Here is a 15,201-nt window from a genome sequence, read left to right as displayed (position 1 = left end):
CCTTTTTCGGGTACATGAAATACAGTCATACATGAGCAGTTTTGGTTGATCTGTGGTTGTTTTGCTTGACTAGCTTATCAAATTACTATAGGCAGTCCCTCATGTTGGAATGTTTCGTAGTTACAACATACTTCCATAAATTATTAATACCAATAAAGAAAAAGAGAAGTAGTTATAGGTGTGCGGCGGAATAATATGTAATCGTGAGTCTCTTTTGTTTTTTTTAGTTTACTTTTTACCCTTCATTAAGAAAAGTGAAAGGTGAAGTGAAATTAGACATGCTGGAGAAACGCCGATTAACATTGGTTGCCAAATAACTAACTAATAAGTGCAACTTATGACCTGACCTGAGAAGGCTGAGAGGCATGACCCCGGGAGACTCGGATGCAGGGACGGTCTCAGTGTCAGTGACAGGTGTGGTTGCAGTGGTGGTATCCTCTAGAGAGGAGCTCATGAATGAAGTGGTGCTGGAGGCGGAGGGGCTTGTGGTGACTGGAGTCTGTACTAACTGCTCACCCTCTGGACCCTCACCTTCACCCTCGGACTCATTTTTCACACCTAAGAAAGGTCCAAGGAAACAATTCTGTTAGTAAGACTATATTCTAAACAAAAATATGTCTGTAGTCAACGTCACATCGGTAATTCTCAGGGCATTGAATGGATTGCAACTGAACTGCTCAGGTTGTCTAGAACAACGGTTTGCCACTCATTCGAGCAGTCTGTTCAAGCTCAAAGACTAGATAGGACAGCTCTAGACTGAGGGGATCATGCATAATACCAAGTATTTATCCTCTAAGGTAGAGGCACACCCAAACAAGAACAAGAACGACCACCTTTGGCTTTAGGTGAACTGATTGGAATGCTAATGAGGGTGATTCCACTCAAACGACTTCTGTTGGCTGGCAGAGGTCCCACTCCATTGTATCTTAATGACTGAAGTTTTTGCACCACAAAAGAGTTTTGAAAGCATCTTGTTTGTGGCATGCCTCTACCCTAGAGGATAAATACTTCCCGCACCATCGCCTCAAGACTAGTACTGCCCTATCTAGTCTTTGAGTATGAAGGGATGACACCTGCTCGGATGAGGTGAAACGTCTTCTAACACGACCTGGACATTCCAGTGGCAATCGATTCAATGCCCTGAGGGTACAATGACCTGGATGAATGACAATATTCAGAGGCACACCTCAGTAACAACAATCAAACTAGCGCCTGAATGACAGAAAACAGTTTGAGTTACCTTTATTGTCAATTCATGACTTGAGATTATACTTCTCAAATGATCAGAAACAGTGGAACCGTGGTTAGCATCATTAATCCATTCCAGAAGGTTCAAAAAATGTTAACACAAAATGCGTTTTTATTGTTTTACAGATTGTCATCCCTCGTTTATCGCAGAAAATTGGTCTTTTAATAAATGGAATGTTTTCGTAGTTAGAACATACAAACCTGTTCTAAAAATGTTTGTCAACATTATTAGAGCTCTGCAAACATGAAATAACACCCCATAATTACCTTTATACTGTATTATAGTACACATGATAAGCAATAATAAGACATAATATCTCACCGTTAGCATTAGCAAGGAAAATTCGTTGTTGTTGTAGTAGTATCTCAAACATAATGTGGGTCATGGTATTAAAAAAAAAGAAGCTTGTGCACAGGCTACGGCATCTCTGAAGTGACACAAAAGACAGCCACCACTTTAAACATAGTGATACTGTACACCAAGCTCCAATTTATTTACCCTAACCTAAGACTGAGTTTGCAACTGAGCGAGGAAGGACAAAAAAATCATTTATTAATTACATTTATGAAAACAAATTTTGAGTGAGGGATGATGACTGTATTGTTTTACAGCTATATTTTTTTTTTAAATACATATAAATGATGAATGAAAGGGATAAAAAAAGTTTAAGGTTACTTTTACCTTCATTGAAGACGTGACTGTTGCCAAATACACAATGTGGCAGCAAGACTACAGAATTCAAGAAATAAGTCATAGTAAAACATGAAATTGTGTCTGTGTTGATCTTGCTTGCATACCGTGTCTTTGTCAACGCGTGAAGGTAAAATGAATGAAGGTAAAAGTAACCTTAAATGTTCATTTATCCCTTACATTTGTCATTTAACTGCATTCAGAATTGTTTTATGCATGTAAAACTATAAAAATGTGTTTCGTGTTCATATTTTTGAGACTTGAGCCTTTAACTGGTTTTGGTTAGCAAGAACTACAGACTACACTACAGCAGATGACATCAGAGGTGGGCAACGAAGCCCATCCCTGTTCCCTGTTTGCATTGTATTAGCACCTAATAGGCTGCTAACAAGGACATGTGATGATCAAAATACATAAAAAACACAGTTGGACTCACGCTGTGTATTAATAACACGAAAAGACGCGGGCCGTATTGTACGCTAATTGGAAAATGTATGCGAACCGAAGCTATATTTTTGCGTACATTGTTGACATTAACCAAAAAACACGCTAACTGGGGCATTCGCTAACCAAGGTCCGCTGATCCACTGTATTGGTATTACAAACTAATAATGCCTGTCATAAGCAAGTTCGCACACTTGATCAAATCCAAACACTCTCACCATGTTTACCCTTTCCCCCACAGGGTTCTTCCAGAAGCCCATTGACGACTAGCTTGTAGATCATGGCCTGTGCCCTCTCCAGGTCTGCCAATCCTAAAGCCCGTTTGATGGGAGAACGCAAGACTGCCCGCTTCACCATGTGGCGCATTAGGAACTGAAGAGCAGCCCGCATCTCCACCTCTTCTTGGCATATCGGAGAGGTGGCAGCTGTGCTTGCACTGGCACTAGCGTTTAGATCAGCATTGTGCCCACTGGATTCTGGTAACACCTTAAAAAGAGAAATAATAACATCACTGACATTAAATCAGAATAGGAGGGTATAATAAGATGGTTTGTGAAAAAAAGTGAAAAATTTCACATTTTTCCACTTTCTATAGTTTCTATATTATGTGAGTAAATCTTGCCCGGTCCAGTACCTTTGGTATAAGCAGCAGCTCTGCATACTTGCTGCAGCTAAGCAGGACACTGAGGGTCTTCATGGCTCCTAGGTAGAGGTAGGAGAGCTGCACTGCGTGGATCTCCGATTGGGTGGCAATTAAAGAAGGGTATGGCTCATGACTACGGGAAGCATGCTCGTGGCCTTTCTTCTTGTTCCCCTCAATGGGAGCATGGGGTGCTACAGAAAAAAGGGTGTCATTCCCGCTGACCCCACCAACAACAACAGAGGAGATCTCACCATCTGACTTTGAGTTGGGTGCCACATGTGCCTTGACTTCGTCGAGACTATGAGAAACCCGCAAGTCAGAGGTGGTTGTGCTTGGGACAGATCCAGATCCTTTGCCAACATTGTCCCTTAGTTCCTTGTGGTTGGGCATTTCATTGTCTGCCTTGTCTTCATTGTTTGTCGGCTCGTGTCCTGTCGAGTACGCATTCCGATGCCTCTTGTCGTGGCGACGTGCACTGAGCTTAGCCGCCGTTTCCTCGTGGATGCTTATAAGGTAGGTGAGATCCAACAGTAGCGAGGCAGTGAGGCCACGGAAACGTGCGACGTCAAAAGGCAGAGGCTCACAGGGTTCCAGGTTGTACAGTGGAGTGTCACTAGGTGACCAGAAAGTTGGGAAGCTTTAATTGAAGTGAGTCGAGAATTAAAGGAGACAAGGGAAAGGAAGAACAAAGTGAGGGAAAGGGCAGGAGAGAAGAAATAGCACAACAGGCTTGACATGAGATGGGGAAAAATGTACATGGCACTGAATGCCCGACTAGATAGAGTGGTCCATGCAAAACAGTAGTTTTATCAAGATGTGGAAGGGTACAAAGAGCACGTCATGTAGAGTGGAGAACATATAAATGCAAGCAGCAACGGAGCATTAAAAAGAAAAACATACATTTCATTTGGTCTGTGGTAAAAATTTTGATAACCGTATCCATATACGCAACATTGCACAAACTAATTTTCATGCTCTTATAGCCACATAACCTTACATTATGTGTGTGCGGTTGTGTGGATTACAACTACTAGTAAAGGATGAACATTTGAAGAATGTTCCTTGAGTGATGATCCATTGAATTCATGATCAAGCAATTGGTGGTTTTATATTTGACAACATATAAAAGGATTCTTTTTAAAAACTAATCATGTTCTTTATTGCATTTTGTGCAAGTCAGTCCGAGGCTCTGTCACCCATTATACCCCTTTTCCCACTGTGACTGGTTCGGAGCTGGTTCAGAGTAGGTCTGGTTTTCCATTATCATGGTTCCACAGGGGTGCTGAACTGGAGGCGTATTTTTTGGTTCAACTACGGCTCCAAAAGCTTGCTGGGCTGAGTGCTAAACCGTTTGCATAATGAAGTGGGGAAGGTGTTACACCAAGTAAATATCCGCCTATTACCTCTGTTTCAACTTTATTGACTCATTTACTGTAAATGACATCCAGAGCAGCAAGTACAAGTACAAGTAATATTACCGGGTTACAAATGTCTGAAAATAATGTGGTGGATTATTAAAATTGAAATTCGTTTGCACTTTCTTTAATATTAAATGATCTGTTATGATGGAGTGTCTTTCCACCACATACACACTATAAATATAAACATATAAGTCACCGTATAGGTTTAATCCTTTAATCCACGCACATATTACATTTAGATTATGTTTTTTATGGTTATTTCTAGCATACAATCGCGTACTGTATTTTATTTTGGAAAGCAGGAAGTGACGTTTCTGTAACATCTCCGCGACAGAGCTGTGTTTGGTTGCTGCTTTATGTTAATGTTCAAGAAGAAATACTGTAATATTACATAACTGTGATTCTTGACTTGAATATTACACAAAATAATAGCCGTAAGTATTTTTTAAATGATTGATTGTCCGGTTTGTCAAATTCTGACAGAAGATGAGTAATCATGAAAATAATAGCTCCAGGCAAGTCATTGCTTTTCATCTGGACATTTGACAAAATAAACATTATTTAAATTGCGTGACTCACACTCCCTTTTGTTATTTCCTTGTGAGTAATGACATGGCTCCCCAGGACAATGAAAATGAATCTGGTGTAGAGCCTTTTCAAAGCCAACACTTGTTCACCTCCAGCTCTGAACAAAATCTGCACCCGCACCAAAGTTTGCTGCAGTGGAAAAGGGGTATTAAAGAATAAAATGGGAGAATTCACCCAATCGCCCGTCAGTCTCTGTTGATGTAATGGTACATGTTGCGCCCTTCGAAGCAGGAGGTGCAGGTTTGATCCCAACCCTGGGCAGATTCTTTTTTATAAACAAAAAAAGGCTCGTAACGGGGAGTGGGGCCAAACTGAATCAAAAAGTCCAGTACCAAATTTTTGTCCCAGTTCACCCGGAATAATTTCTAATACGCTTCTGCCTTGGAGACTATGTGTCTGTAAGTAATGTGAAACTATAATGATATGATACCTGTGTGGATTGAGCAATGTGGTATATAATTAGTTTCCCTGGTAACTAATTACATTCATGAAGAAGTAATGCCTTTACTCATTCAATTACTTTTTTGGGAAAGTAAATAATAACTATAATTAATTTATTTTTAAAGTGATTTGCCCAACACTGATGATAACTAAGATGCACAGTGGTCTCATTATTTTTGACTTCCTCCTCCCAATAAGCCTGTCTCTCCCTCCTTTGCAATGCCCCTCTTAGTCAAGTCAACCACAGGGATTAAAGTAAGTAGTTCTCTCTTTTTTATAACAGTTTCATTTTATACTGTATGTCCTTCATGTGTACAGTGTGAGTGACTAAAGTATTTATTTAGGCATAAGTTCCGACTTACGCTAAAACTCGACTGTTTTTTTTATCGTTCCAAATGTTGACACAACGGTCATTGTTCTCTGTCTATGTACTTCCTTTCAATTTCTTTCAAGCTTTGCGGCCGCTCATTTATGCCGCTATCTGGTAGCTTGTCCAGTATATAGCAAACGGTGCAGCTGATGGAGGCGGAGTCAGGCAGGTTAAAAGTGCACCTTGGTGTAAGACATACTGTAACATTGCAACATTGCAAAAAAAAAAAAACAAGTACCTGATGGTGATCTCAGCCTCGTCCCATTGCACCTTGGCTGAAGTACTGCCTTCTTTCACCACTCCAAGCAAAGTTGCATGCCGCCCTGTCTGCTTGTGAACACACCGCCCACCGACACGAAGGCCAGCATCTGCCCCTCCGATTACAGCCAAGACTGGCCATACCTCAGTGCAAAGTGTTCTTAGGAGGTGCTCCGACAGCTCGCCTAAGCCGTGTTGTCGTCCGTGCCGTCCCCTTTCTTCCTCGGTTCTCATAGGAGTTTCCTGACCTTCTCGCTGTGTGTCATGCTCCTCGCGACTTTGAACCGAGCGACTCTTTTTTAGCCTCTGACCCCCACTGCTTCCGGAGGCACTTGCTGACTCTCTGAAGCAAGGCTTGATTTTATAAAGACGTTCAATCATGGTTTTGTTGATACGATGTGTCCAGTCATCAGTGCGGTGTAAGATTCGGATTAACTGTGTGGTGGCCTCGGCCAGGACAGTGGCCATTGGGCTGCAAACTGGGTCTCCGGGCAGTAGGTCTCGGGGTGTGCCGCGCATTTGCATGTCACAGATCTTAACCTGGAAGGAGGAAATATAGAATTATAGAATATACACACAAATCAATACAGTTGTACCTCGCTACAACGCGGTTCGAACATCGCTGCCTCACTCTATAGCAAGTTTTCAAAAATGCATGAATTAATAAATAATTGCTGCATCGCTATTGAGTACGGCCTATTGTAAGTAAAAAAAAAAATAAAACACACATTTGAGCACATAGTACTTATTTTTGGCCTAAATTAAGCATTTTCAAGCATTAAAATGGACTAAAATACAAATACAAGGCAGAAGCAGCCTTCTAATTGTGAATGTAGTATTCTACATTGACCAGTAGGTGTTGGTAATTGTTCGGTCAGAAAAGCTCCACATGTGATCAACAGAATATGCATTTATTGCGGGTTTAAATGATCTCATAACAGGCACAATAATAATAACATAATAATCATACTAATAACATGGGGCTGCTGTTGGGGCCATAACCCGCAACGTCAACTCTGAACCTCCGATGTCACTTCCTGTCCTCCACATATCTGTCTGCCTGCCACTAAGGTCCCCATTTACTGTGACACACACAAGCAGGAGTTATATTTACGTCTTATATATATTGGATAATACGGGTGCAAAGCCATTACAACACATTGATGAGAAAATAGCCAACACAGAAAGTACGCTGTTCAAAAAACAACAACAACAAACTCTTATGTTTAATATGTCTTATTTTCTCATAAAATATCTACTATATTGGGTAATACCCATTTAAAGTGATTATATGGGTGTTAGTTATTTTTCTACAGGGCTCTAATAATGTAAAAAAACATATTTAGAAGATCGTAAAACAGGTTTTCCATGCCATGAAACTATTCCATATATTATTCACTTATGAAAATTCACTTATCGCGGTCGGGTCTGGAACCAATTAACCACTGACATATAGCTCACTGTGTAAAAGAAGTGAAGATACCAACAGAAGTCAAGTCTGTAATATTTGTCTTACACAGAATGTCATCAAGAACGCGTTTTTTCCCCCCCTTCTCTTACCTTCTCCCCTGGGTTACTGCTATAGAACATCACACAGGGGTACAGTTCTGTGGCATCCACATCCTCAAAGGCTAACTTGGGTTCCTGTGGAGTCACATATTAGCAGTTTGGGAAAGAAATGTTTCATTGAGTCCTTTGAGTCCATGTTTGTATTGCCATTTGTGTTTATAACCAATATCAAGCCCTCCTCTCACCTCTCCATTCTTTCCAAATGACATGGTTCTAGCCTCCATGTCCAGCACACAAGTGATGTAGTCTCCCTGGGTAAAACTGGTAAGTGTCAGAGTTTGTTCCCCATTGTGATAGAGGTTGCCACTGTACGCTCGGTATAACCACATATCTGATGTGGTGCGGTGGTTGAAGTCATGCACGGGCCATCGTGAAACACCCACGCATGTACCCTCATTGCCACGGTTCTCCTTTACGATGTAAAACTATGGGGGGAAATGGTCACTGCAGTATTTTATGACACAGAACAAATATAATAGGGCAACATTGTACCTTCCATTGATAGCACCCAGAGGAGATACCAGTGGAGGCCAGGCCATAGCCTTTACCCCCACTGCCATGGGTCAGCCCCTGTCCATTTTCCACAACACAACACTGAGCCTTCTCGGGGTCAAAGGACACTTCTTGGACGGGAAGGTTCTCCTCTTCCTCCTCAGAGTCTCCCTATTGATTTCAAAGTTTGTAGTCCATCAAACAATTGCACACTATGAGGACACAGTTAAGGAAGATACTGTACATATGTTTGGTTTCTAACCTGTAATTTAAGTTCATGTACTTTTTCTTTAATCTGGGCCGAGTGCTTGGCTTGGGCAATGGGAGCTTCCCACATGCAGTCAGACAGCAAAGAGAAGAGCCGCTCAACAACCTGGAAGACAAACAAATCACATCAAACTCTTGCCTGATTCTTCAGACTACAGGGGTTTTTTCAACCAACCTTAGTTATAAGAGTTGGAATACAATATTAAGAAGTAAGAGGTTGTCCAATTTAACAGCCAAAAAATGAAGTATCAAACTGAAGTATCAACATTCAGATGCAATGAAATACAAATGTTGGAATTTTCATGAAAAGATGCATTGCAAACCAGATTTGAAATTTTTTAAGTTTTTATGCATTTTTGTGTATTTATGCAACCAGGTTATTTTTTCTTTTCAATTGAGTTGTACTGGTTGTAGGTCACATTAGAGGTGGACAGTTTTGAAAAACTGATCTTGATCTCATATTTTTTACATCACACAAACCCGCCAGACTTTTTACATCCAATGTAAATGTGCCAGTAGAGACCACAAGAGGAGCAGATTTGTGGGTGTGTTTAGAACACAGAGCAAGAGGCTGTGCATTTGTAGGATTAAGTCAAATAAACTAGTGAGTGTTCAAACTCAAGACATTAGTCACCCAATGAACTGTGACATGTACTGAAATGATCCTTATCCAGCTGTGGATGCACTGACTGTACTTGTTTGGAGGTGAAATGACTTGGCGCTTACATTAACCTAAAAAAAATGTAAAGGTGTACCTGTGTCATTTGGTCATCTTCCATATTGGCCTCACAGGCAGGTAGGACAGCCTCCAAAACGTGAAGCGCAAGAAGCCGAGTTCTCAGGTTTCCCACCAGAGGGACCCCTAGATTTGACAATCAAAATGAAATACACATCAAACTTTCATTCATGGACACCCATCCATCCATCTTCTTCCACTTATTTGAGATCGGATCGCAGGGGCAGCAGGCTAAGCAGGGAAGCTCAGACTTCCTTCTCCCAGGTACTCCGTCCAGCTCCTCCCACCGGGTCCCGAGGCATTCCCAGGCCAGTTGAGAGACATAGTCTCTCCAACATGTCCTGGTTCTTTCCCGAGGCCACGTCCCTCCCGGACATGCCCCAAACACATACAGGGGGACGTGTTTAGGAGACATTATGACCAGATCATCTGGCTCCTCTCAATGAGGAGGAGCAGTGGTTCCGGATGACAGTGCTTCTCACCTTGTCTCTAAGGGAGAGTCCAGCCATCCTATGAAGAAAACCAATTTTGGCTGCTTATACCAGTGATTTTGCCCTTTCGGCCACTATCCAAAGCTCATGACCACAGGAGAGGGTATGAACGTAGATTGACCAGTAAATTGAGAGCGTTGCCTTTCGGCTCAGCTCGCTCTTCACCACAACGGACCGATGCAGTCTGCATCACTGCAGACACCGCACCAATCAGCCTGTTTCGTGATTCACGGACATATCCATCCCAAATCTTGGTGGTCTTACCTGAGCAGCATTTCTGTGCAGCAATATTGAGTAACACTTCGGTCCATTTGGGGGAAGCCATCTTGGACTGGATGGCTTTGGATGACACCACTCTCCTTAAGAAGACTAGAAAGTCTCCCAGGTGTAGCTCAGCAGTGTGTTGTTTGCGTAGTAAAGCTAAAAAACAAACAATATAATTACATAAAAAATGACATGCCCAAACAAACACAATTATCACTATTATGGTAGCATTGTTTGCCTGTGATTCTTTATAAAAGAATGAGACCCAAGTCCCTATTTAGTTACCTCTGAAGTCTTTCTTCTCAGAATCCACTGAGTCCTCTTGTTTGTTGTCTTGGTGCTGTTCAGAAGACAGGATGCTAACTCCTGCCTGCGACAGAAGGTTCTTCAGCTGGCTGCAGAGGAGGTCCAGCAATGACTGGACAACCTTTGGACTTAATTTGTCTGCATAAGTCCTGTAATGTTAAGGAGAGGCAATGTTTTATGAATGTTATTTTCTCAAGCCTACCACTACTTCTTGCCGCAAGCCACCAAATACCCAGTACTGATGGCCAGTATCTGCAGCAGCCGCGTGGAAGCCACTTTAAGAGCAGTGCTGAGCTGGGATACTCCCGGTTTGTGTAGAAGCTGAAGCGGCTGTCCCAGCATGGTCTCCGTGCCACATAGCTGGGAGAGTACATTGAGTAACCCACTGGAGATGGCCAGGGAAACGTCTACCGGCTGGTAACGCACACTCAGAGCAAACACAGTCACCAGCAGAAGGCGCTGTTGGGCTTCTGCATTAGACAAAACCAAAGGAGCAAAATGTTAAGGTTGGATGCTGGCAAAGGGCAGGTTGCAATGGAGTTAACGTCACTGATGTCTAATATCTAAATAGTTTAATCAATTTAACATGATACTTAAGACATATCAACAACCATAAGGCCATATTGAGCTGGGTTTATTTATTTAGATTTTACTACCTATGTGGTGCTTGTTTGCCTGCAAAGCTCTCTCCAGAGTTACCGATAGTTGCTGGTATATTTTATGAACCGCTGTCTGGATTTCCAACTGGAGGCTTCTCTTAGCTGCTTTAACACCATCCTGTAAAGAAAACAAGCGTGAACTGGGTACACGGCATCAGCTTTCAACTATAAATGGGCCATTCCACCGAATAAGTGCCATTTGCTTGCGGTCACTGTCTCACAATAAACATAAACTTCTGTCTTTTTCAACTCTTTTTGACCTCGGGCAGCTTTATTTCATTTTTGTACAAGTTTCTCGAGGCAAGATGACTCATTTAAGTAACAGGACTCATTGGGGTGTCACTAGATCTCGTGAGATTAAAACGTGATGAGATTTCTCGCAACAACAGGGCAGACAAAAGCCAATCAGATGAGGGGTTGCATTCCAAGACACCACATAACTTAAGATGAATTCACATGTTTTGAGTTTATTTTCTGGGATTTCTGAGTATATATAATTGCAGCAATTTGTACTTCCGCATTAAGAGTTGCAAAGTGAGTGATAAGAATATCCACTTTTTGATTTTCTTTTTCTTTCTGTTTATTTAGACCACACATATACACAAACTAAAGACATTGTTGTCCATGATTGCATCTTGCCGTAGTTGAGTGACAATGAGGAAGTGTCGTTCCAGACGAGACTTGTTTGGAGTTGGAGATACTGTACATGCACTACCGGTCAAAAAAAGACACACTCCAATTTCTCTGGAGGAAAAACCTACATTTTTAAGTGTTCAGATGGTGTGTCTCTCTTGTTAATTCCCTTTTTTCTTGCCATTTTTGTAGCAACAAATTACTTTCTCCAGTACAATGCTGTTCAACTAATGTTCACAAGGGTATAGTACCACAGTGTGCTCCAAACACTGTTGTTATGCAGACAGAGGAGGTAGTAAGCACTCCAGACCTTGGAACACCTGTAGGAATTAGTTGCACCAACTGCCAAGGCTTAATCAACCTCCATTTCTGCAGAACAGCTTTAAATTGAAACATCTTGTGGTCCCTGAAAGAGGCCTTTATAAGTATAATTCTGAAATACACATTATTTTTCAGTTTTGGGTAACCTAACTTTTTTTTTTTTTTTTTAAACCTCTGACACTTCACCACTTACCTTTGTACCATTTCAAGCTATTCACTGGACTCCAATGACTTGAATTTCAAGAGATAACTGGGAAAATTGGGGTTTTCTAAAAATGTTATGGTGGTATATAAATGTTTGTTTACAAGTGTGAATATGAGAAAATTCTTCTATTTATCCTACTTATATAAGTCCTTAAAATCGTGCTGGGGGATTATTATTACCAAACAAGTAAATCATCTCAACGCTTTTACTGTCATTGATAAGAACATTAAGCAACATTTAATTTACTTTACCGCTTCAATACTCACATTTTTGTGATGAAAAGTATCACTCAGCTTCATCTCTATAATTACTGCTTTGTCCGTGGCTGATACTGACAACTGGGCTGCTGCTGTCAAGAGCTCTTGCTGTCGTTGTGTGTCTACGTTTACTGTGACTGTGAAAAAGGTTGACACCTTCGCTAGTTTTGATAAAAACTGTTTTCCTCTCGCCTTCTGCTCTTCTCCGCTCCACTGGGGTAACTCTGCTTCATATTTCTCCAAACCGCACCAACAAGTTTGTTTTTACTACAGTCTTGCTGAATCAATCTGCACATGCGCAGTAACATGGAATAGTCCGTTGCAGGGAGAGGGAGAAGGAGTGGTCAAAATGACCATGATAGATTACGTATTTTGATGTAGTTTGAAGCATGTGAATTACGACCAAAAAAAAGTAATGTGTATTTTAAAGAGGAAAGAAAAATAAAATCAACAATCAGTTTTTATGAGACTTTTGGGGGCCCCTGGAAATCTCTGTGTTCTGTTTGCCTAATGGTAAGTCCACCCCTGACACTAGCTGGCACATTGCAGCGATTAGAGTAAACAAAAAATGTATTCAAAAAATAAATATAAAAAAAAGAATTTAGGCAACAGGACTGTGATGAGATTTCGCACTCCCCACAGATCAATGTAGGGGACACTTTGCTTCATAAAAAAATGCATTTTACAGTTCATTTGAAGTTTTTTTCCCCCTGGGGATGCAAATGGCACCAATTCGGTGGAATGGCCTAAATCCCACTGAATACAGTAAACTGGTTTACCATGTCATACAACTCACAAACTGCAGCAACTTTTGTCACATCACACTGTTCGATTGTTCACCTGATAATGGTGCAGCTGCACACTCTCCCTCTTTTGCCCACCACTGCCAACAGTACCCAGGCCAAAACAACCAGCCAGGAACTGCAGCCTGACAGAGGTGAGTAGAGAAGAGGACTGGAAGGCACTGCAAGGACGATCTGTATTCCCTGGCTGGCAGCCTTTCTCCTCCATACCAGCAATTAACACCACAATTTGATGGAGAGCTTCTAACCTCAGCTGGAGATACAAAGAATTGCATTAGCCATATGGCAACATAAATGTATACAGTTGAAATCGACAGCATGAAACCCTGATCGGAGCATTCTTAATAATTATAGTTTAAGTTAAACACTTAAAACTGTATTAAAATGTAAACAATTGTAATCATTATTTAACTATGAAAGTATTGCAATTCATAATAATTAAACACTTGAATTGATTAACAAAATGTTCAGGAATATACCATTCCAATCCTGGTAGGTGGCAGTAAACTGAGACTGATCAATGAAAAAAAACAAAAACAAAAAACAAAAAAAACCCAAAAAAAAACCCTACACTCTGTTTGCAGCCTTCCATGGGTAGTATTTAAAAAAATAATCACCGCTTTTGTAATGTGGAATGTTACAGCAAGCTACAAAGAAGTCAGTTTCTCACCTCTGCCCTGCTCTGTTGCTGTTCCATAGCCAGGATTGTGGCCTGTGGACTGGTAGACATGCTTTCCTCTGGTTCTTTGAATGCTGGAGTCAGCCCAACATCACCGCTGATGAAGCTGATCATATTCTCAATAAGAGCATGAATACCAAGAGAGCGGTTCAGGTCCAGGTCTGATTCTTCATACGAGTATGCTGAGCTGTAGCTGCGCTGCCGGCTCAGTTTTGCACGAAACCAGGACTCTGCCAGAGAGTCTGGAGAGCTATAAAGCAGACCTGAGAAAGTATTGAGAGAGGGAGAACACCTTCAGGAGGATCAACCCAGAATATAATTTCTTTGATGGTTGCATCATGTCGCTAGAAGCACATAACAAAGCATTACTATCCCATTAGAAAATGTTTATCACACACCCAAGTTGTTCATGCAAGCACAAACGTTTATAAGACAATATCACTTCATTTAGAATGGGCGCACAGAGTTTCCATACACCCCTGAAAGCACTGAAGTCAGTGTCAATGCAAACAATTTCAAAGAAATCCAACTAAGGCCATGTCCACACAAATATGAACATTTTAAAAATGCATATTTCTATGCATTTTGGTCCCTTGTCCACATGCAAACATAGGGTTTGTCCTTAAAAGCTGAGCTTTTGGAAAACTCCGGCCTCAGCACGTGTGCGGACAGGTAGCTTTTTGGTTTGTCATAAGAAATGTGCAACATTATCTCATGTGCTTCATTATAAAGTTATGTGGAGACATACAAAAAATAGCACCACATGCAAGAACAGCCTCACATTTTCAACTGAAAGAGTTCTGCATGAAATAAACGGCCAAAAATGCCATTATGCCAGTGTCAGACCGGTAGACAATTCAGCAACAAAGCATTTCTGTTGTGCAATACTTTCTTCAAAGCAAAATGTACTTACTTTACTGTAATGCAGTCAAAACTGTTTAAGTCGAAGCCCCGCGAATTGTTGGTTGATATTGATATCCCAATTTGATCTTTAGGATCGGCTGCTGATCCGCTGTATTTTGAAGATCAGATAATATCGGCTTCCGACATGAGCTCGGGCCAATCCGGTTGCCGTATAACGTTCGTAACTCTGGGCCACACTCCAACATGGTAGGTGCGGTAATGCACCTAAACATTGTGTGGGGAGCTCGCACCCAGTGGCGGTGCTATGTGGTAGCCAATGGTCGTCGTGGCCACCCTTGGTCACTCTCCGGCCACCCCACTGGTCATCTAGACGTTTCAGGTATCAACTTATTGCCTCCCCTATGTGAGTAATGGGCTCACCTTGGCTACCCCAATGAAAAATTCTGCCTCCGCCACTGCTCGCACAGGAAGTGCTGCTCTAACTGCTGGTTGTTTACACTAGGGACCGTCAATAAGTTAGTATTGGGCCGAAGATAGTTTACGCCAAAAAA

At 41.5% G+C, this 15,201-nt stretch overlaps 1 protein-coding gene across 13 annotated transcripts in view; it reads right to left on the bottom strand.

Moving 5' to 3' along the window:
- Positions 1-15,201, bottom strand: part of herc1 (HECT and RLD domain containing E3 ubiquitin protein ligase family member 1) — a 95,410-nt gene that overhangs the window by 42,484 nt on the left and 37,725 nt on the right. For 10 of the 13 annotated variants that reach the window (XM_054769746.1, XM_054769753.1, XM_054769748.1 and 7 more), the window contains exons 26-40: positions 13,778-14,049; positions 13,145-13,360; positions 10,886-11,006; positions 10,462-10,699; positions 10,209-10,378; positions 9,924-10,079; positions 9,188-9,294; positions 8,428-8,538; positions 8,166-8,336; positions 7,859-8,098; positions 7,665-7,748; positions 6,085-6,644; positions 3,018-3,663; positions 2,602-2,869; positions 348-558 (exon numbers count right to left, since the gene is read on the bottom strand). In XM_054769746.1, coding sequence (XP_054625721.1) covers positions 348-558; positions 2,602-2,869; positions 3,018-3,663; positions 6,085-6,644; positions 7,665-7,748; positions 7,859-8,098; positions 8,166-8,336; positions 8,428-8,538; positions 9,188-9,294; positions 9,924-10,079; positions 10,209-10,378; positions 10,462-10,699; positions 10,886-11,006; positions 13,145-13,360; positions 13,778-14,049 — 3,571 coding nt within the window. The remainder of the gene's footprint in view (positions 1-347; positions 559-2,601; positions 2,870-3,017; positions 3,664-6,084; positions 6,645-7,664; positions 7,749-7,858; positions 8,099-8,165; positions 8,337-8,427; positions 8,539-9,187; positions 9,295-9,923; positions 10,080-10,208; positions 10,379-10,461; positions 10,700-10,885; positions 11,007-13,144; positions 13,361-13,777; positions 14,050-15,201) is intronic. The other 3 variants (XM_054769749.1, XM_054769758.1, XM_054769755.1) reach the window with 2 other exon arrangements.

This window comes from Dunckerocampus dactyliophorus, chromosome 3, assembly GCF_027744805.1.
Source record: "Dunckerocampus dactyliophorus isolate RoL2022-P2 chromosome 3, RoL_Ddac_1.1, whole genome shotgun sequence".
NCBI classification, from domain to species: domain Eukaryota; kingdom Metazoa; phylum Chordata; class Actinopteri; order Syngnathiformes; family Syngnathidae; genus Dunckerocampus; species Dunckerocampus dactyliophorus.
Note: the sequence above shows the minus strand (reverse complement) of the source record. Positions and strands in the feature narration are given on the sequence as shown.